This window comes from Mercenaria mercenaria, chromosome 4, assembly GCF_021730395.1.
Source record: "Mercenaria mercenaria strain notata chromosome 4, MADL_Memer_1, whole genome shotgun sequence".
Classification (NCBI taxonomy): domain Eukaryota; kingdom Metazoa; phylum Mollusca; class Bivalvia; order Venerida; family Veneridae; genus Mercenaria; species Mercenaria mercenaria.
Window position 1 is genome coordinate 48335049 of NC_069364.1, and position 22161 is coordinate 48357209.

Consider the following 22161-nt stretch of genomic DNA (forward strand, 5'->3'; position numbering starts at 1 on the left):
GTTGGCCATAAACAGCTATGGATCGAGTATGTGACTGAGTATTGCAGTGGCAATACAGAAGTCCCCTACCAGGGTAAGACTTTCAACAGTGACCTTGACTGTTGACTGACAAACATAGCGTCACCTCAACGCAACAAAGTCGTATCTTATTATAAATTTATATAGAGATACAACTTTGTTGCGTTGAGGTGACGATAGGTCATGTGACACATTGTCTCATCATGGGGAACAATATTTACTTGATCTTCAATAATGACCTTGACCTTCGACCTACAAGCAAAAGTCATGTACGGGCATAATCTACATATTGTCCGCTATTCACGTACCAAGTTTTATGAACCTAGCTTGAACACTTTTCGAGTAATTGCAGGATCCAGATTTGTGGATGGACAGACAGAAGGCATTCCTTTAGTCCCCTCCAGTATTCCACTGGTACGGGACTTTTAAATATGGATAAGGTAAAAACAACCCTCTTAACAAATAAATAACTTTATTCCATAAACAGTAAATCATACAGGTATACACTGACTTTCAATAAAACATATTCAATTTAATCTGACAAAAATATTGATAAAGCAGCAAAGGCGTAAAAACTGGCACCGTTAATAGTCGCAAAACGTAATGAAACATGTCATGTACTACACTGTATTTCCAAATGCAAATACTCAAACATGTTTTCATTTGCACCTACCCTTTTAACCCTGGAATTCAGAAAAAAGCCTGCAAGAAATGCTGGCAATTTTGGAAGCCATATTGGATTTCTCAGTCTGCACCAAATATTTCCATTTTATGCAAGTGATCAGGTAAACTTCACATAATCGCAAACACTTTGAAATTCTTTTGAACCTGCCTAAGGGGTCACCTGCAATAAGCAGCCACTTGCCTTGAGCAGTCAGTCAGCTATCATTGCAAATTGATTTTTGTTTTAATTTCAACTTGAATTAAACAGCCACCTGCTTTAGGTAACCAGACTGTGTCACTCGCATGACAGGGTGCTCGAGACAGGTTTGACTGTTTAACACATTTTGTTTTTTGGCCCTATAGAATGTTGGATATGAAAGCCTGCAGCTCTGTTACCTAGAATACTGTGGCAAGTGAGGAATACCCAGCTTTTCCAACATCAGACTGTCGCAAAGTATTCTCTTCTACAATAAACATTTTAGGGAGTTATATGTTTCAACATAGTTCAGATCAGGGTTATTATCATCTTTACCTTATCAAAACCATCATGAAGCTACAAGTCTAAAGAACATCTCTTTAACCCCATACTCACTGGCCAGATTTCTAAACAGGAAATAGTTACTAATAGGGGATTAAATACAAGACCATCAGTCCACAGATCTGGCATCTGATATCTTGGACGAAGACTGAAGATTCGGTGTTTCCCATCTTAGTAACAATACAGAAAAACAAACACCAGATTTCTATAGTCTTTGGACAAAGAACATACTGGAAACAACTTTTTTATGATAATCGATAACAAAACATCTAACATGAGACTTTGGGAAGAAGTCATGGTAAAATTTCAACAGCTTTATGATACAATGTTTGACCTTGTTCCTGCAAGGTAATTTACTTTTAATTTTTAACGTTTCTGTATATAAATATATAAAACACTAGTCTATCTCCAGTTAATTCTCAACTTTTTTGTTTCATTACGTAATTCTGGAAAAACATGTCTCTTCTGTTTTGTAGATTATTTACAAATGTATCCACTCTTTTTTGTCTGGCTTGTGAATAATGTTCAACCTTTTCCTGAAAGGTGGCATGCCCAAGTTCATGTGACTGAGAGCTGTTGCCATGGTTACAAGGGAGCTTATCACAATTTTTGCACTTCATCTCCTCAAGAACACACTGTTTGTCTGATTCTTTCTGTAGTCTTTGCCTTTCTTGATTATTTTCTTCTATTGCATTCTGTAAATATATAATGGTTAGGGTGAAAGTTTATAAATCGAAGTGTATTATTTTTTTACTTCAGTTTACCACAATGGACCAGTAACAGAAATCTGAAATTTTTGTTCAGTTACGTATTCTCTATATGCAATTTCAGCATTCTTTAGTATAATGGAAATCCAGGTTCTCATAAGTTTGAATAATGCAGAAATTCCACACAAGAATATCTAATCACACAGAAATTACCGGTACTGACAGACACTACGGGTCAAATACATTATTTTGTACCTCTGTTAGAGTTTACCAAACCGTAAGGCCAGCATTACTAGCAGTGCTCAAACAGGGTCACTATTATATTTCAATAGTTTCTGGTTTAAGGCGGCAGATTATTTCTACAGGATATTATCCTAGTGGGCCAAATGTAAAAATTTAAGTTTAGTTGCCAGAGGACAACCCCAGAGGCTGGGCATTATCACAGGCAGTGCATGATCACATTGATAGAATTCATCAAGATCCCTAAATCCAGCCTTATAGCTTCCTTGCATACACAAAGGGCTGATGGCAAGTGACTCTGATTAAACCCTAAACATTAGTCTAAGCAAGTTGACAAACTGAAAGGTATAATCAAACTAAGCTATTACAACTGAAAGGGCATGATATTACAATGAACATTGCAAGAAATGCAATGAGAAGATTAAGCAACCGGTGAACTGTTTCAGTTACAAACTGTACATTCATTTTGTCATTGAAATGTGAATTGAGCTGTACACTGCAATTTGTGCAACACTGATACATCTGTCAACTGAAAGGTCTAGAAATTGTACGAGTAAATTTTCTGAATTAAATGGTACGTTGGATATTATAATATAGCCCTGTCTGATTACCTTTAAAAACAGGGCTGGACTGTTACATTACCACAAGCATTATGCAATAAAAATAATCATTGTTTGTAGATCATAAATCTCGTAAATATGCGTAAGGTAAAGTTTTGGTGGATGTGGTGTTAGATCAATATAATATCTCAAATAGTGATTTTTTTCGTTTAAAATAAAATGCATATAAATATTTATGAATATTAACTCATAAACAATAATAAAATCACTGTTTTATCAACAAAACAAAGTAAAATTAAGGCACTCTGACTACTACAAATCTTAACATACAATGAAACAAGGTGCGCGTTCAATAAACGTTTGATGTCCAAAGTGGCATCCTTGTCGATAGATTTTGCACCTAAGTCCAAAACGCGGTCAAGGTCAAGGTCAAACTGAGGTCAAGTAATGTTTGAAGATGAGGAATGGTCACAGTTTACGTCTGTATTAGTATCAATTCATTCTTGTAAGGGGTATTGATGCTAAACGAAACGGTCCCATTTGGTTAACCTTGTACAGACGGATGAACGGATGAATGAACGGACAGGACAATCACTATATGCCTCCCACATCAGTAGATGCTTGGGGCATAAAAAAACATGACTACAATTACGTAATTTAATTTTCATAAATACACCTTTCTGTAACAAGATATAGAAGGAAGTATATTACTGATTGATACAAACCGTTACAGCTGTGTAATTCCTTTGATAATGTAGAACAGCTGCATACAGATGCCAGATACTGAAGTCAGGCCACAGTACTTCTAGGAAGGACAGCACACTGAATGTACTCTGAAATATAATATTATTGCTTCAAAAACCTGTCAGCAATTTTCATCAGAATTTGTACAAAATAATATTTTAACCCTTATCATGCTTGACACATGATTCTGCCTTTGCGACCAGTGTAGATCATGATTAGCCTGCACATCTGTGCAGTCTGATCAAGATCTGCACTGATCGGCATTAAGTCAGTATCTTTTTTGTATGCACCCCATTTAAGAGTAAATGGTACTGCCCAAATTGAAAGATGGACAAATTCATTATAGAAATGTAGCAGGGTAATGATAAAAGATGAAATCTATAAAAGTGGTCTGTGGCAAAATATTGCTAAACAAAACAGGTAGTGTCAAGAAATTTGAAAATGTCCCATCTAATCACTGAAAACATTTGTTCCAGATTTCCCTAATGTGTATATGCATAACACATGCTAAATAAATAAAAGTATCAATGGTAATTCTTCTTAAAAGATAAAAAAATTGACCAAGATTTCCAATTATATAAGTTTATAAGTTGATTTCCATGTGTCAGAAAGCTTTTTTTCTTTGGTAATGTAATTAAAACCAGTGACATGATGATCTCACATGAGGTACCCTACATCACATCCTCTTACATTTGTATAATGTTGGTGACTCTTGCACACCAAACTAACTGAAGGGTGTAAAATTCATTGGTATAATAGTGTTTTAACAAAAACTTTTTTTTAAAATATACTTACTTTTGACAAAAATAGAAGTTGACAATGATTTTAATAAAAAGAGCGCCGCCAAGCGGGGCAATATACGCCTGAAGGCTTACATCATAGGATGGGAGCAAAATTCTAAGAACTTGACTGTTGTAGCCCAAAGGACTGGAACAACAAAAGGAAAACTTCAAAAAACAAATCTAAGTCCACAAAAAAAATATTCAAAGTCTACAAAAAAAATCCTTATCAGGTACAGGTATGTTAAAATAGACCTAAAAATTATAGGTATCATCCATGTTGTACCACAGGAAAGTGGTCTCGGTTTTTCCCTACGGCCAATTATAAAAAAGTTTCAAAAAAAGCTATTTATAGTGACATAAAAGGGAAGTAATTCAAAAAAAAATATTGTAAGTACAAAAAAGAGATCTGCCAAATAAAAACAAGAGCTTTGCAATGCAGAGCAATATACACAAAGCAAAGTCATGTATGACCATTGACCCTAAAGTGTGACCTTGACCTTGAAGCGAGTCATCCGGAACATGTGCTCTGCATATCGTCTCAGTGTGGTGAACATTTCTGCCAAGTTTCTTTGAAATCCTTCCAGCAGTTCAAGAGTTACAGAGCGGACACAAAACAAACTGATATGACTTTTGACCCCTAAGTGTGACCTTGACCTTGAAGCGAGTCATCCGGAACATGCACTCTGCACGTCATCTTGGTGTGGTGAACATTTGTGTAAAGTTTCTTTGAAATCCTTCAAGGGGTTCAAGAGTTACAGAGCAGAAGTTTCATATCAATATCAGATTCTGCATTTGTTTTGCAGAGAGTAACTTGCATGTAAAACTTTAACCAGAATTTTCTAAGTCCAAAAGGGGCATAATTTGCCCAAAATACATGTCAGAGTTATGGAACTTGACCCAGTGAGGTTGGTAACTGATCTAGAAAATGAAAAAATAAGCTGTATGTACTTGCATGCAAAACTAACCAGGATTTTCTAAGTACAAAGGGGGCATAATTTGGCTAAAATGCAGGTCAGAGGTATGAGACTTGATGCTATCAACTAATTTTATAACCTCAATGACACATGTGAAGTTTCAATTCAATATCTGCATTAGTTTTGGAGATAGTAACTTGCATGTAAAACTTTAACCAGAATTTTCTAAGTCCAAAAGGGGGAATAATTTACCAAAATTACATATCAGAGTTATGGGACTTGACCCAATGAAGTTGGTAATTGATCTAGAAAATGAAAAAATAAGTTTCAAATCTATATGTCTTAAGTAATAGCTGTATGTACTTGCATGCAAAAACTTAACCAAGGTGTGATGCCGACCCAATTGTGAACAAAGGTTTTGTCTGTTTGTTGAAAACTGGTCAAATGTTGCTTTTCAACAATTTTTTAGTCAAGTAACAGCATAATATTATGAAAATCTAACCCTCCCATATATATAGCTTATAGAATCAATCAGTCAAAAAATAAAAGCATTAAAACAGTTAAACTAGCTGGAGTGACATGTTCCTAACTCGGGTGATCTTTAAATAGCTTTTAAAGTATGGAAAAAAATTAATATGATAAAATCATTACAAATACCATAATTATGCACAATTCTAAAGTAGAACTTGGCAGTTAAAAGATTCCTTCTATTACTTAGTCTATAAAATAAACATTTTATTATACAGTACAATCGCGATCCTACGAAAAGCCAAGGGACCGGCCGTTTTTTTCGTAATATCGCATTTTCGTTCGAGCGCAGCATAGGAAAATTCGCTATACAACACATTAATATCTACACGTTGTAACCTGTGATATTTAAACATGTGATTTTCGTATCGGAGTACATGTATACCAATTTTATATGAACATCTGGGTTTAATACAAATCTTATTCGAATCTGAGCTCAGATGGCCATGGTATGTAGAATGTAAAATGGGTTGTTTCTTTTTTTTCACTTTTAATTCACTGTACATAAAACATATACAGGGTACATTGTTGCACGAGAAAAAAAATCGCAATTGCATATTCTGATAACCTCAGCTACCCTTTACTGAATTGTTTGGTATAATAAAACGACAATATACAGATGATCAGGACTTAAATATTGTTTTATTTTATGTAGTCATTGTTTGAGATGTATAGATATTGAAGCAAGTGTGACTTGTATGCCATCCGATCGGATAGTTATAGGAGAAAAAAAATAACCACTAACTTGTGTCATAGTGTACAGCATATGTGTGCTCGAATTTAATTACTAAGTTTTCACACTTTAATCACTGTATACGCCCAGCTAAATGATAGTGACACTTTCCACTCTAAAGCACGTTCACGCTGTTAAGGAAGGTGTGAAAACTTAGACGATACATTCATAAAATCGCAACTAAAACAAGTTGAAAACAGGCTTTAAGGGCATAACAATACATTCGTAGAAACGCACTTTTCGTAAAAGCGCATTTTCGTAAAACCGTGATTTGTAACATAGAAATAAGAAGGAAAGCAGCCGGGACCACAACACCTTTTCGTAGTATACCGGTATCTTTAAATTGCGATTCGTATCATCGTGAATACACTGTATAACTAAACTTGCGCACATACCTGCCACAGCAAGAAGTCACTGAGGCGGACCTCTCCAGATGTACGGATAAGCAAATCTGGATGACAGGACTGGTTAGTATATAAACACTTCTCTAATAATTCTTCGCTTATATCACTGCAAATATAACAAGAGCTGTTTGTGAAACATGTATGCTCCCTGTGATGGTATGTCAGAGCTAAGTAAGTTTGTAATTTTGATAGTCATATACCCAAAGCCTTCTCCGCTTGTTGCTTGGTAACTGTTTCAGTTTCAAGGTCAAAAGTGGCATTGACCTTTGACATTTTTACAGGCCATCATCTGACTGCATGCAAATATCCTATGAAAGTTGACAACTGTAGGCCAATATTCTCTAGTATTTGAACACAAGCTTTCTTTCAGCCTCATGGTCACAGTGACCTTGACCTTTAACCTTCTAACCTCAAAGCAATAGGAGTCATTTACTGACCAAAGACAAACATCCTTTTAAGTTTGACCTCTGTATTTCCAAGCCTAATCCAGCTACTGAGCAGAAACCATCTTCAGTCTAAAGGTCATTGTGATTTTTGATATACCGATCCATTATTGAACTGACCACATCATCCTGTGAAGTTTGATAATTTTATGTCAAATTGTTCAGAAACCATTTTTAGTCTAAAGCCCAGTGTGACCGTGGTCATTGACCTACTGACCTTCAAAATCAAAGGGGTTATCTACTGACAACAGGCAAGCATAAGCCTTATGAAGTTTGATTACTGTAGATAAAAGCGTTCTCCAGTTACTAATAGGAAACCAGAGAGTCTACCAACTGAAGGACCAGTCTACCAATCAACAAGAGCAGAACAACATACATTGTACCCCCTCTTCTTCAAAGGGGGAAGGGGGTGGGGGCATAGTTTTGCCAAAATATAAGCAAAAATTATGAGACTTGCTCAATCAGATCATTCTATAAAATTAAACTTGCAAGGAGTCTGAAAGCATTAAGGCAAGCAGTTTCTGAAAAAAAAAACTGCTTTATATATGCAAAATTTCCAAAGGCTTTTAATGTTAAAGAGGCATAATTTTGACAAACTAAAACCTAGACTTACATTACTTACATCATTTCAAAGATCATCTCATAATGATAAAGAATTGTAAGTAGTCTGAAAACATTTAGCCAAGTAGTTTCTAAGAAACTCGATTACATGCAAAACTTTAACTTTAAAAAACCCTATTCACCTTTCCATGATTTCTCCCCGCTCTACTCCCTCCGCCATCTCCCTCATTGCTGTACAGATCTCATCCCTTGATGTGTACGAAAAGCATACATTTAATGTTGCTCTGGAAGTATACAAGACATATACATAATGTAGAAAATATTTAAGTCCATCCACTAGGCTCAATAAAAAGAGCTCTGAGATCTACAGATAGCTGTATCATGAGTTTTATACCCTGGGCAAGGTATATGTTAACCCTGATGACTGATATTTAATAGGAATTGTATCTAAAATCATTCATCCTCAACCTCTGATACATGTGGGGACTGTTGAAAAACACAAAATAAACAAACAGAAAATATTTCAGTTTTGTGTGGTTTCCACTTTGTATCTGAAAGTGAAAACACAAAAACCAATTTTAACTTGGTGGAATTTCATGAAAAAAGTTTACAGAAACTTGTTTATATATTTTCTACTGTGACTTTTTAGTTACACAACATGTAAAGAATAAAAAAATTCTGAGAATATCAAAAAATCAAAGCCAAAAATTGAGAATTCGAATTTTGTTTTTGATGTCATGCAGAAAAACACTTATTGAATGATTTTGACAAAATATCTACAATAACTACTTACGTCTATGTACTGGTGCTGATGATAAACCCGAACAGAAAATGAGGTTTTTTACCTGTAACTTTTTTACTTCTGCAAATTGAAATCAATGGTCGGTATCAAAATAAAGCTTAACCTTTGCTGAAAACTTTATATAATTCAAATTTATATTTAATAAGCAAACTCACACGAAGTGAGGGCCTGAAAGGGGTATGTAAAAAGGGGACTTTATGAACGTTGACTGATGATAAATTCGAACCCTTTGTCATTTACAAAATTTTCTTGGTATTATTATATTGAAACTTTCCCCAAAAAGCTGCAACAGTCATTCCTGATCATGTAATGAAAAGTTAACAAATGTCAGGCCTTCATGTTTCGACAGTGAGCATGCGCAAAAAAAATACCCCCTTCCCCAGTAATTTTGAATAAATTTTTTTTATACAAATTTATTTAAGTCATTTATTTATACAGAATATTTACCAATTTTGTTTTGTTTACACCAGTTGGTGTTGTAAGTGGAAACTATTAGATGGTGTGTTCAATTTTATAAATAACCGATTGCATACGAATATTTCCAAGGTGTTCGGCTTTATCATCTGTCCGGGTTTATCATCAGTACCAGTAGACATAAACTTTAAAATTAAATTAAAAATTAACATTGTACAATATTTTAAAAGTACTGTGACTTTTTAAATAATATTTCAATAATTGAGCTTCATAGTCAAATAAAAGTGACTACCAGGATACAAACGAAATATGTTTCCTGGAAATACATACTACATTGTGTTCTCCTGTTGTACATGTCAGTATTCCAGGTAATTCTATAAATAGTAACACCAGCTTCAGCAGCCTATGCCTCAGCTGTATACTTCAAAGTAAATGTAAAATACAAGTTTTTCCTACTCTCTTTATTATTTACAACACAGAAAACTAATTAACTAATTAATTACAGAAATAAACACATTTTCATTCCTCCTCTTGGAAAGCAAATATCACAAAAAATTTATTCTTTTAAATTATTTTTAAAAAGAGTAGTTTAATACAGTTTGAACGAAAAAGAATTTGTGGGAAAAACACCATTTTACAGCATGTTCATAACACATGAATGCTAATTTATCCAAAACTATTAAAATTTTTATAACAAATGCTTAATTTTTATTTCCTTCAAAGATTTTCCATGAAAGAAAAATACTTCTTGTGTTTATACTGATACTGAAACGACAAAAATGTCTTAATAACCATTTTTAAACATGAATTTTGTCTGCAATTTTGTTCACATAATCATTATGCAAATATCCGATGTTACAGGTATGTTGTGTAATACTGATACAGTATATAAGCAAGCTGTTGGCATCCCACTGATGGAAGTCCGCTGCTCTAGAGATATAAGTCTGTAACTTCAAAAACATTTGATTCAGTTTCAATACTAGTCTGGACTCTAGAGTGTAACTTGACTTTCATTTTTCCCACCTTGATCTCTTTTGTTTTTTATTTTGTTTTGGTTATATAAACACCACACCGACAGAATAATTTGTCATATTGCGACTTTTCATCTTTTCAAGGTGGAGGAAGACTCGAGATGTCCCTCCGGGCGTTATTTCATCACAGGCATGCATCTGGGTAGACCCGTATACCTTTTATAACAAAGCTTGGTGGCTTCTCACATATAGAATGCCCTAAATGAGGCTTGAACCCACACTGGTGAGGGGAACAACCACAGGGGCTCCTCCAACTTGATTCAGTTTCAATACTAGTCTTAAGAGTGTACGTACCTTAACTTACATTTTCCCACTATATTATTTTTTTAAGGGAGGCAAGTACCTAATATCAGTCTGAAACCCTCTTTTTTCTATTATATACACCACTGAATTATTTTTTTTTTTTTAATTCATTACATAAAAATATCTGACAATTTTGAAGATGGCCATCATTTTGAACTTCATGAGGTCACCATCACACTTTTGAAACTATGTTTCTTAAATACCCTACTTAATAATGAAAATACAATTTCTCGGGTTTTAAATATAAGCATCAATATTTCATTACCCTCTTATTAAAATAGCTAGTGGAATTTTTATCAGATATTACATATATGCAGATACTTATAATAAACATCTAAAATTGTTATCAAATCAAACCCGCCTCATTACGTTACATGAAATATAAATTGCTGCCGTTCATGTGAACTTTTAAAACATCCAAAAGCTTGGTCAATTTTAGAAAAAAAATCACAATGTTGAAATGTTAACCTTTAGCCTTCTGGCGGCAATTAATTAAGCCTTTGTGACCTGAGCAGAACATATTCGCTATTCAGTCAGTATATTTTCAGTGAACACACCTTTGAATAATTAGTGGTACTGCCCAAATTGAATGATGGACCAGTCCATTATAGAAATTAAGCAAAGTAAGGGTTAAAGAGGATTTATAGAAGAAGAAAACAATTATGAATTATGTTGCCTTTCCCTTTCGTCTCTTTTTTGACATTACAAACAGAATAGTCTTCGTCTAAAAACACTTTACCATACTGTGCCATAAATGTAATCAAGATTTTTATCATCAAACAGGATGTGTCACTTAAAGTGATCATACTCTTGTCGCGTAAATTATTCTTTCAAGTTCTACAGGAAAATTAATGCAAAATATTCTTTGCAAGGAAATAAAATAAAACACATTTCTTTCAGGTCATCTTCAAATATTTTCTACATTAAAGAAATATTGTAAAGCAATTTTCTCAAGGAAATAAAAACAAACTAAATAAATGTATAATAAAAACATTTTTTCCAGGTAATTGTACACTTAGTATATACTTTTATGGAAATGCATTACATTGTCTTCAAGAAGATGTAAAGTAACATTTTGAATGAAATGTCGAATAAGCAGCTATTTTGTAGGGATTTAATTTTTGAAACATGAAATGAATGGGAATTTTGTTTGTTCATAAGGATTTCTATTCATGGATTGACTTGAACAGGAAATCCACTAAATTCAAACCCCTACAAAAAGTACTGAGTTCAGAGTATTCTGTTGAAAGACCTGAAGTATTAATCAATTTACCAGAAAACTAGTACAAGAGGGTCATGATGACCCTGGATCGCTCACCTGAGTAATATGAGCTACATGTTTTAATTGTGAAACTGATTATGAAATATAAAGAAAGTGAGTAGGTCACATTCATGGTCAATGAAATTCAGTTTTACGATTTGTGTGCAAAACTGTGTATGTCATCAAAATTTCAAGGCTGTATCTTAAAACAAAAGAAAGCAGGTCAGTAGGTCAAGTTCACAGTAAAGTGACATCATATTACTTGGGATCATCAAGTAATTATAATTAAACAGTCTTGGCAATAGGATCAGATGATTTTTTAAGTATTTTGTCCTATATAACTCACATAATAAACAAGAGCCATGTCAGACATGGCTAATCCCCCCACCGGGCATATCATAATTAAAGGATGTGGTCCCCATCAGGGGTTTTAAGATGTGGAAGAAAGAATAAGTCAGTAGTGAGGTGGTTTACTGCTAAATTTTATTAATTTTCATGAAGAGTATAACTATGATGTTTTTCTATATGGCTACTGTAAAAAGAAGGAATGGAAAGCTAACAGGGAACAAGAGTGCCAGAATGTCACAATATATGCCCGTCAAAGCAAATTTCTTTACTCTAGCAGCTGTATTTGCAAATGGAATGTTAATTTTGTGGTTGTTTAGTAATCACTGTAAGTCTTTTGTTTCTTAAAGTCCACAAAAAACTCCTTACTAGGTAGAGATACCTTATATATAATAAAATTAATAAAATACACCTAAAACTGGAGAGTAACATCTATGCTGTACCACAGAAAAGTGGTCTTGTTTTTTCCCTAGGGTCAATTATAAAAATGTTACAATATAAGTTATTTATAGTAACAACTAAGGGAAGTTAATCTTTAAAAAAAAAAGAAAAAAAAAAGAAAAAAAAAAAAAAAATTCCACACAAAAATCTTTATCAGGAAGAGACTGGTCAAAATACACCTCAAAATTGGATTTAGCATGTTTGTTGTACTACAGAAAAGTGGTCTCGATTTTTCCCTACGACTAGTAATGAAAAAGTTACAATAAAAGCTATTTAAAGTAACAACAAAGGGAAGTAATTCTAAAGAAGGGAACTGCGCATGACATTTCGTCTCATGATGGTGTATAATTGTGCCAAGTTACATCAAAATCCGTCCATGCATGAAGAAGAAATGCTTCGGACAAAGTCATTCTTGTATCTGACCTTTGGCCTCTAAGTGTGACCTTGACCTTAGGCCTAGTGACCTGGATCTTGCACATGACACTCCGTCTCGTGGTGGTAAACATTTGTGCCAAGTTATATCAAAATCCCTCAATGCATGAAGAAGAAATGCTCCGGCAAGGTTTTTATTCTTGTATCCTTTGACCTCTAAGTGTGACCTTGACCTTAGACCTAGGGACCTAGTTCTTGCGTATGACACTCCGCATCGTGGTGGTAAACATTTGTGCCAAGATATATCAAAATCCCTCCATGCATGAAGAAGATATGCTCCGGACAAATTTCTTTAAGAAAATATGATAAAGGGGAATAACTCAAAAAATAGGCAAGGTAGAGTTATTGTTCTTGCACACTGCACTTCCTCCCAATGTGTTCTATCAGTGTATGAAGTTTGAAGAAAATCCCTCCAGTACTTTTGGAGTTATGCTCCGGACAAATTTTTTTAAGAAAATAAGATAAAGGGGAATAACTCAAAAAATAGGCAAGGTAGAGTTATTGTTCTTGCACACTGCACTTCCTCCCAATGTGTTCTATCAGTGTATGAAGTTTGATGAAAATCCCTCAAGTACTTTTGGAGTTATGCTCCGGACAAATATCGTTGCGGACGCACGCACGGACGAACGGACGGACGGACGGAGAGCATTTCTAATATCCCCTTCACCTTTGGTGGGGGGATAAATAAGTGACCCCAGGGCGGGGCCTCTTTTAAACCCAGGGGCATAATTTGAACATATTTGGTAGAGGACTAGAGGACTACTAGACAATGCATCATACCAAATATCAAAAGCCTAGGTCATATGGTTTCAGACAAGAAGATTTTTAAAGCTTTTTCCTATATAAGTCTATATAAAACTTGGGATCGCCAGGGCAGGGCCTCTTTTCACCCCAGGGGTACAATTTGAAAAATTTTGGTTAAGGACCATAAGACAATGCTACAAACCAAATATCAACAGTCTAAGTGTTATGGTTTCAGACAAGAAGATTTTTAAACTTTTTTTCCTATGTAAGTCTATGTAAAACTTGGGACCCCCGGGGTGGAGCCATATTTGACCCTAGGGGGATAATTTGAACAATCTTGGTAGAGGACCACTAGATGATGCTACATACCAAATATCAAAGCCCTAGGCCATGTGGTTTTGTACAAAGAGATTTTCAAAGTTTTCCCTATATAAGTCTATATAAACCATGTGACCCCCGGGGCGGGGCCATATTTGACCCTAGGGGGATAATTTGAACAGTTTTGATAGAGGACCACTAGATGATCTACACACCAGGTATCAAAGAAGATTTTTAAAGTTTTTCCTTTTGGTTGCCATGGCAACCAGAGTTCTGCATGGAATTCAATTCTTTGCACAATTTTGAAAGGGGGCCACCCAAGGATCATCATTCCTGTGAAGTTTGGTGTAATTCTGCCCAGTGGTTTTCAAGAAGACGATTTTTTTAGAAAATATTGATGGACACAGGACGCATGACAGACACTGAGCGGTCACAAAAGCTCACCATGAGCCTTTGGCTCAGGTGAGCTAAAAACAGAAGAAGATGATCTGTTCAGTAGATGTTCTGTCATTTAATTTATCGGTTTTACCTGTTATTTATCAGCATAGCAAGTAATATATCAGCATTTACCTGTTATTTAATATATCAGCATTTACCTGTTATTTAATGTATCAGCATTGACCTGTTATTCAATATATCAGCATTTACCTGTTATTCAATATATCAGCATTTACCTGTTATTTAATATATCAGCATTTACCTGTAATTCAATATATCAGCATTTACCTGTTATTCAATATATCAGCATTTACCTGTTATTTAATATATCAGCATTTACCTGTGCATGTTATTTAATATCTTATTACTAACCTCTTATCCAATATATCAGACTTTACCTGTTTTTTAATACATCAGAATTCTCCTGTTATCTATTAAATACATCAGCATTTTCCGGTTTTTTAATATATCAGCATTTACCTGTTATTTCATATATGAGCATTTACCTGGTGTTATTTTTAGACAAGTTAATGACCTCAGCCACGGTCTGCTGGACATCTTCTGGAAGCAGGGACAGATTTCCCAGAACTCTTACACACACCTCATGCTTCTGAATCATCTCCCTAAAAATTGTGAAAAAATGTAACATTTTGTTATCACTCATACATACATTGCATGATTCAAATTCTTCCCTCTGAAAATGTCTTAAATACAGATGATATAATCTACATAATTCATTTGAGCTGAATTTGGGAAAAAGCTTGAAAACTTATATATTCTACTTCAAGTATATTTCGCTGGGGAAAGTAGTTCTGGGTCATATGAAGAGATGCATTTATAACAGTGATTAAAATGACTGTTGGGCAAACAACACCACAGGCAGACCGTGCATACAAACAAAAACCAAATGCTTAAAAGATGATATATAATTATTATGCTGCAACATCAGGCTCGAACATAATGAAAGTTTGAAAATAAATTTATAGACAAATCTTCATTATACAGCTCTGCACTGTGTCAACTTATGAACACCGAAATGAAATTCTGCAATTTTTAAACTCTGTTGCATTTTGAAATATCGACTGAGAACATGTATGAGCCCTGCTTGTTAAAACCACACCAAAGACCTTCAGAGCCTCAAAAGACATCAATTTAACAACAAAAATATGAGACAGGTATATAGAACTAAGAATTTAAACTAACTTCTCCTCCAATAGTCTTGCAAATTTTTGTCTTGCCAATTCCATCAAACAGTCAACCTCGTCTTTCGATCTTTTAAAGTTCTCTATACTAAATGCGTACACCGTAACCTCCAGTATGCCAAGGTTCAAACACCACTCTAATGTCTGCAAATAAAATATATGTCATTTATTTTTCAATCATTCTGTTGTGTAATTTGCATCTCAGCAGGAAAACAGTAACATTATGATTAAAATTATCAATTTAACACCTTGGCTTCCAAGAAAAAATCCATAGTTTTGTTGATTAAAGTGAGCACCAGTAGGTGTAACAAGAGCTGTCAGAGGACAGCAACGCTTGACTATTCAACAGTCTTGTCAATTGAATGGATATTGAAGTCCAAAAAGGGGCATAATTTTGTAAAATTGCAACACATGGTTAAGGAACCTGTACAATGCATATCAGCTCATGACAATGGTCAAATCTGTGAAGTTTCAATCCATTCCCATTAATGGGTACTGAGATACCAGCTTACATACAAAACTTTAACCAAAAATATCTAAGTCCAAAAAGGGGCATAATTTTGTAAAAATGCAAAGCAGAGTTATGGAACCTGTGCAATGCATGTCAGATCATCACAGTGAAGAAGTGTGTGAAGTTTCAATCCATTCCCATTAGTGGGTACTGTGATACCAGCTTCGTACAAAACCTTAACCAAAAATTACTTAGTCAAAAAAGGGGCATAATTTTGTAAAAAAGCAAAATAGAGTTAAGGAACCTGTGTAATGCATGTCAGATCATCACAGTGAACAAGTGTGTGACATTTCAATCCATTCCCAATAGTGGGTACTGAGATACCAGCTTACATACAAAAACTTAACCAAAAACTGCAAAGTCGAAAAAAACGGGCATTCTTTTGTAAAAATGCAAAGTAGAGTTATGGAACCTGTGCAATCATGTCAGATCATCACAGTGAACAAGGTGTGAAGTTTCAATCCATTCCCATAAGTAGATACTGAGATACCAGCTTACATATAAAACCTTAACCAAACATTTCTAAGTCGAAGAAGGGCCATAATTTTGTAAAAAACGCAAAGTAAAGTTATGGAACCTGTGCAATATAAGTCAGTTTATCACAGTGAATAAGTGTGTGAAGTTTCAATCCATACCCAAAAACTTCATCAAATTGGGGTGCCAACGCTGATGCAGGCACATGGGTGAGTCAAATAGCTCTACCTATTCTTTGAATAGTTGATCTAAAAACTGAAAAATTGGAGCAAATGCATTTCTAATAATAACTAGAAGATGCTTTTGTAACAAGAGCCATGTTAGACATGGCTAATCCCCCCGCCGGGCATATTATAATTGAAGGCTAAAGTTCCTGGCAAGTTAGTGTCTGAAAGAATTAATTTTGGGAAAGCTTTGAAGAACCGTTTAGTTGTGGTCCGCATCAGGGGTTTTAAAGATGTGGAAAAAATAATAAGTCAGTGGTGAGGTGGTTTACTGCTAAATTTTATTTTCATGAACAGTATAGCTATGATGTTTTTGTATATGGCTACTGTAAAAAGAAGGAATGGAAAGCTAACAGGGAACAAGAGTGCCAGAATGTCACAATATACGCCCATCACAGCAAATTTCTTTACTCTAGCAGCTGTATTTGCAAATGGAATGTTAATTTTGTGGTTGTTCAGTAATCATATTAAGTCTTTTGTTTTTCTAAGTCCACAAAAAAACTCCTTACCAGGTAGAGATACCTTAAAATACACCTAAAATTGGAAAATAACATCTACGTTGTACCACAGAAAAGTGGTCTTGTTTTTTCCCTACGGTCAATTATAAAAATGTTACAATATAAGTTATTTATAGTAACAACTAAGGGAAGTTAATCTTTAAAATAAAAAAAAAATAAAAATAAAAAAATTTAAGTCCGCACAAAAATCTTTACCAGGTAGAGATTGGTCAAAATACACCTCAAAATTGGATGCAGCATGCATGTTGTACTACAGAAAAGTGGTCTCGATTTTTCCCTACGACTAGTAATTGAAAAAGTTACAATAAAAGCTATTTAAAGTAACAACAAAGGGAAGTAATTCTAAAGAAGGGAACTGCGCAGGACACTTCGTCTCATGATGGTGTATAATTGTGCCAAGTTACATCAAAATCCCTCCATGCATGAAGAAGAAATGCTTCGGACAAAGTCATTCTTGTATCTGACCTTTGGCCTCTAAGTGTGACCTTGACCTTAGAACTAGGGACCTGGATCATGCACATGACACTCTGTCTCGTGGTGGTGAACATTTGTGCCAAGTTATATCAAAATCCCTCTACGCATGAAGAAGAAAAGCTCCGGACAAGGTTTTCATTCTTGTATCCTTTGACCTCTAAGTGTGACCTTGACCTCAGACCTAGGGACCTGGTTCTTGTGCATGACACTCCGCCTCATGGTGGTGAACATTTGTGCCAAGATATATAAAAAACCCTCCATGCATGAAGAAGATATGCTCCGGACAAAATTTTTTAAGAAAATATGATAAAGGGGAATAACTCAAAAAATAGGCAAGGTAGAGTTATTGTTCTTGCACACTGCACTTCCTCCCAATGTGTTCTATCAGTGTATGAAGTTTGAAGAAAATCCCTCCAGTACTTTTGGAGTTATGCTGCGGACAAATTTTTTTAAGAAAATAAGATAAAGGGGAACAAGATATATCAAAATCCCTCCATGCATGAAGAAGATATGCTCCGGACAAAATGTTTTAAGAAAATATGACAAAGGGGAATAACTCAAAAAATAGGCAAGGTAGAGTTATTGTTCTTGCACACTGCACTTCCTCCCAATGTGTTCCATCAGTGTATGAAGTTTGAAGAAAATCCCTCCAGTACTTTTGGAGTTATGCTGTGGACAAATTTTTTTAAGAAAATAAGATAACGGGGAATAACTCAAAAAATAGGCAAGGTAGAGTTATTGTTCTTGCACACTGCACTTCCTCCCAATGTGTTCTATCAGTGTATGAAGTTTGAAGAAAATCCCTCCAGTACTTTTGGAGTTATGCTCCGGACAAAAATCGTTGCAGACGGACGGACGGAGAGCATTTCTAATATCCCCTTCTCCTTTGGCGGTGGGATAAAAAAAAGCACATGTCTCCCCCAGTGCATAGTCGTAAAGGCAAGAAGTTAATAGCGGACAGGAGCGAAAGTCAAAGAGACACTGATGGCTGGCTGCAATAGGGATCATCTACTTGGCATGTCCAGTCATCCCACTAAGTTTCAACATTCTGGGCCTAGTGGTTCTCAAGTTATTGTTCAGGCTCCTGTGACTTTGACCTTTGATCAAGTGAACCCAAAATCAATAGGGGTCATCTACTCTGCATGTCCAATCACCCTGTTAAGTTTCAACATTCTGGGTCAAGTGGTTCTCAAGTTATTGTTTGGAAAGAGTTTTCTATGTTCAGCCTCCTGTGACCTTGACCTTTGATGGAGTGACCCCAAAAACAATAGGGGCCATGCTACTTTGTAAGTCCTATCACCCTACGAAGTTTGAAGGTTCTAGGTCAAACAGTTCTCAAGTTATTGACCAGAAATGGATTTTCATTTTCTGTCTGCTGTAACCTTGACCTTCAATAGACTGACCCCAAAATCAATAGAGGTCATCTACTCTGTGTGTCCAATCATCCTATGAAGTTTCAACATTCTGGGTCAAGTGGTTCTTAATTACTGCCCGGAAATGATTTTACATGACCAGGCCTCTGTAACCTTGACCTTTAATAGACTGACCTCAAAATCAATAGGGGTCATCTACTCTGCATGTTCGATCATCCTATGAAGTTTCGACATTCTGGATCAAGTGCTTTTCAAGTTACTGACCGGAAACAGTTTTCCATGTTCAGGCCCCTGTGACCTTGACCTTTAATAGAGTGACCCCAAAATTAATTGGGGTCATTTACTCTGCATGTCCAATCATCCTATGAAGTTTTAACATTCTGGGTCAAGTGGTTCTCAAGTTATTGATCGGAAACAGTTTTTCATGTTCAGGCCCCTGTGACCTTGACCTTTTTAATAGAGTGACCTCAATATTAATTGGGGTCATTTACTCTGCATGTCCAATCATCCTATGAAGTTTTAACATTCTGGGTCAAGTGGTTCTCAAGTTACTGACAGGAAACAGTTTTCAATGTTCAGACCCCTGTGACCTTGACCTTTAACAGAGTGACCACAAAATCAATAGGGGTCATCTACTCTGCATGATCAATCATCCTATGAAGTTTCAACATTCTGGGTCAAGTGGTTCTCAAGTTATTGACCGGAAATGGTTTTCAATGTTCAGGCCCCTGTGACCTTGACCTTTGATGGAGTGACCCCAAAAACAGAAGGGGTGGTCTACTCCAGCAGCCCTACCACCCTATGAAGTTGGAAGGTTCTAGGTCAAATGGTTCTCCAGTTATTGATCTGAAATGAAGTGTGATGTATGTACAGACAGACGGACAGGGCAAAAACAATATGTCTCCCCCAGTGGGTGGGGGGACATAATAATAACTTCTTTATTTACAGAGGCTACACATCTGAATAACCCAATCTTCCATGTGGCCCTCTCCAGATATTTACATGCATAATATGTACAGAACAAACAAAATTCTTGACAGAAATAACAAAAAGAAGAAAATAATAGTAATTACAACAGTGAAAAACAGTTTTGAAAGATGAACTTGCCATGAAGATACAGTTCAATATACTCTAGTAATAGTAACATTAACCTTTACCCAGCCAAATTTCTTAAATGGACTGGTCAATCATTCAATTTTAGCAGCACCACTTATTGTTCAAAGGGGTATTCACTAAAAATTTACCAACTGAATAGCGAACAGTGAAGACCACAATAGATAAAACTGACAATTAACTCAAAGAAGGAAAAAAATAAGTATGACACTTTTTCTGTCAAACTTTCAAGTATTTAAACACTTGTTACTATATAATAATGTTCAAAAAATAAAAACTGAAACAACATACTTCTGCCAGTTTATCAAATCCTTTCAAATGTCCCTCAGCCCTTTCCATACTATTTTTCTTCGCAAATCTTCTGTTACCATCCATAATGATAGCAATATGCTGAGGTACAGGTCCGGCTTTCAGAATACTTGAACACATTTTGTGAACCCAAGAATCCTGGGTCCTTCTTTCAGGAAACCATGACATTTCTTATGGTACTTTTTTCTCTGCCAATCCAGGCCAAAACTGAAATTATGAAAAAACTTACTTGGCTTTCAGTTCTTGCAAAAAATCTTCATTTAGGTTTGAGCCATTTTATAGATTGATAGTTTTTACTGTCAAATTTTTGCCCCCAGTTTCAAGTCTTGCTTTATGCACTGGCTACACTGACCTTTCCTTTAATAAGATTTATATCTAAAACATACAAAAAAAGCTAATCAAACTTCTAGTACACAACACATCTTTGGAACAGGTATTTATCTATCTTTCAAAATCAAATGCATCATTGAAATTTACCTTTTTACTAAAGAAAAGTACTGTTTAAAAGTAGATTTAAAAACAACTTTTGCCTTATCAATTTCAGCATGCCATTGTTTAATTTTCAGAAGAATTAATTCATCACATTATTGTTCATCCCTTGTAAAACATATATTAAATATAGCATGTTATATTATACCAGATTTATGCTAGAACGATTTATAAAAAGTGACTTGTAAGGTGTTAACGTAATTTGTACAATTTAGGTAATCCAATTCACTCAAAATTGGCAATCATTTATTCAAAACTAGTTTTAATTTAGCACATTCAGGCAAGAAAATGCATCCTGTGATTGGACATGGAAAATAATACATTGCCAATAGAAAGTTTTTGTATCTGTGACACCACTAGACCAAATAATAGGACATTTCGGGACAGTACATGTGATTACTTTTGACTGTTGCTGTCCCGTCACATTTTTAGAGGGATGACAACTATAAAATATTAGATCATAAAATAAGTCAGCCAAATGAGTAACGCTTTGACACCAATAATTTAATTGATCTATATCGTTCTTATGTATAATTTTGCCTTTAATAATGATACAAATGCAAAGCAAATCTGACGTATTAAACTTCATCAAAAGTACTGGAAATCTTCAAACTTTAACGCTGAAGACAATATGCTATTCCATTTCTCTGATGACCTAATGACATTTTATCCAAAGACAACTACACATCCAAACACTACAACATATGGAGCAACCACTCTATCTGGACTACCATTAAACATCAAACTGTTTTAGAAATCCCACAATTATTGCATAAATGAAAATGAAATACAAACGTTTAAGATGCTTTAAGAAAGGTTTTAACGGTTAAAACAGGAAATATACCAGCTCTTTAGACTACGTGTACTACAAAGGGAGACACCGTCCACGAGGGTTTTCCCGTTGTGACGTCATTTGATTTAAATCTAGGTCATGTCTCAGAGTGCGAAAATAGTTCCTAACATAAGAATGATTATTATATAAAATGAGCAGTGACATGCAATCAATTGTCTCTTGATTTTTACCAAAGTATATATTTTACTAAATTTTGATTGTTATTTTACTATTGCTCAATTCAGTCGTTTAAAAAGTTTATGATATTACTACGCCTT

The 22161-nt window shown here is 35.0% G+C and overlaps 1 protein-coding gene across 2 annotated transcripts; it reads right to left on the reverse strand.

The window, feature by feature from the left end:
• Positions 1 to 473: 473 nt before the first annotated feature.
• On the reverse strand, positions 474 to 21954 carry LOC123551612 (dehydrodolichyl diphosphate synthase complex subunit DHDDS-like). 2 transcript variants are annotated; one of them, XM_045340657.2, is made up of 8 exons: positions 21896 to 21954; positions 20545 to 20769; positions 15568 to 15710; positions 14871 to 14987; positions 8018 to 8119; positions 6823 to 6937; positions 3452 to 3559; positions 474 to 1914 (listed from the first exon to the last, which is right to left on the reverse strand). In XM_045340657.2, exons 2-8 carry the CDS (start codon positions 20728 to 20730, stop codon positions 1639 to 1641), a joined length of 1047 nt encoding a protein of 348 aa, XP_045196592.2. In that variant the 5' UTR covers positions 20731 to 20769; positions 21896 to 21954; the 3' UTR covers positions 474 to 1638. The 2 variants fall into 2 exon arrangements, with proteins under 2 accessions (XP_045196592.2, XP_045196593.2); XM_045340658.2 differs by having other exon boundaries at positions 21847 to 21944.
• Positions 21955 to 22161: the final 207 nt, after the last annotated feature.

Excerpts from the sequence above, each read along its gene's own strand:
- LOC123551612 (XM_045340657.2), bottom strand. The coding sequence starts at position 20,730 with ATGTCATGGTTTCCTGAAAGAAGGACCCAGGATTCTTGGGTTCACAAA. Across the intron at positions 8,120-14,870 it reads TTGTCTAAAAATAACACCAG|AGCAACATTAAATGTATGCT; the intron begins GTAAATGCTCAT and ends GTATACTTCCAG. Across the intron at positions 1,915-3,451 it reads GGAATTACACAGCTGTAACG|AATGCAATAGAAGAAAATAA; the intron begins GTTTGTATCAAT and ends ATATATTTACAG.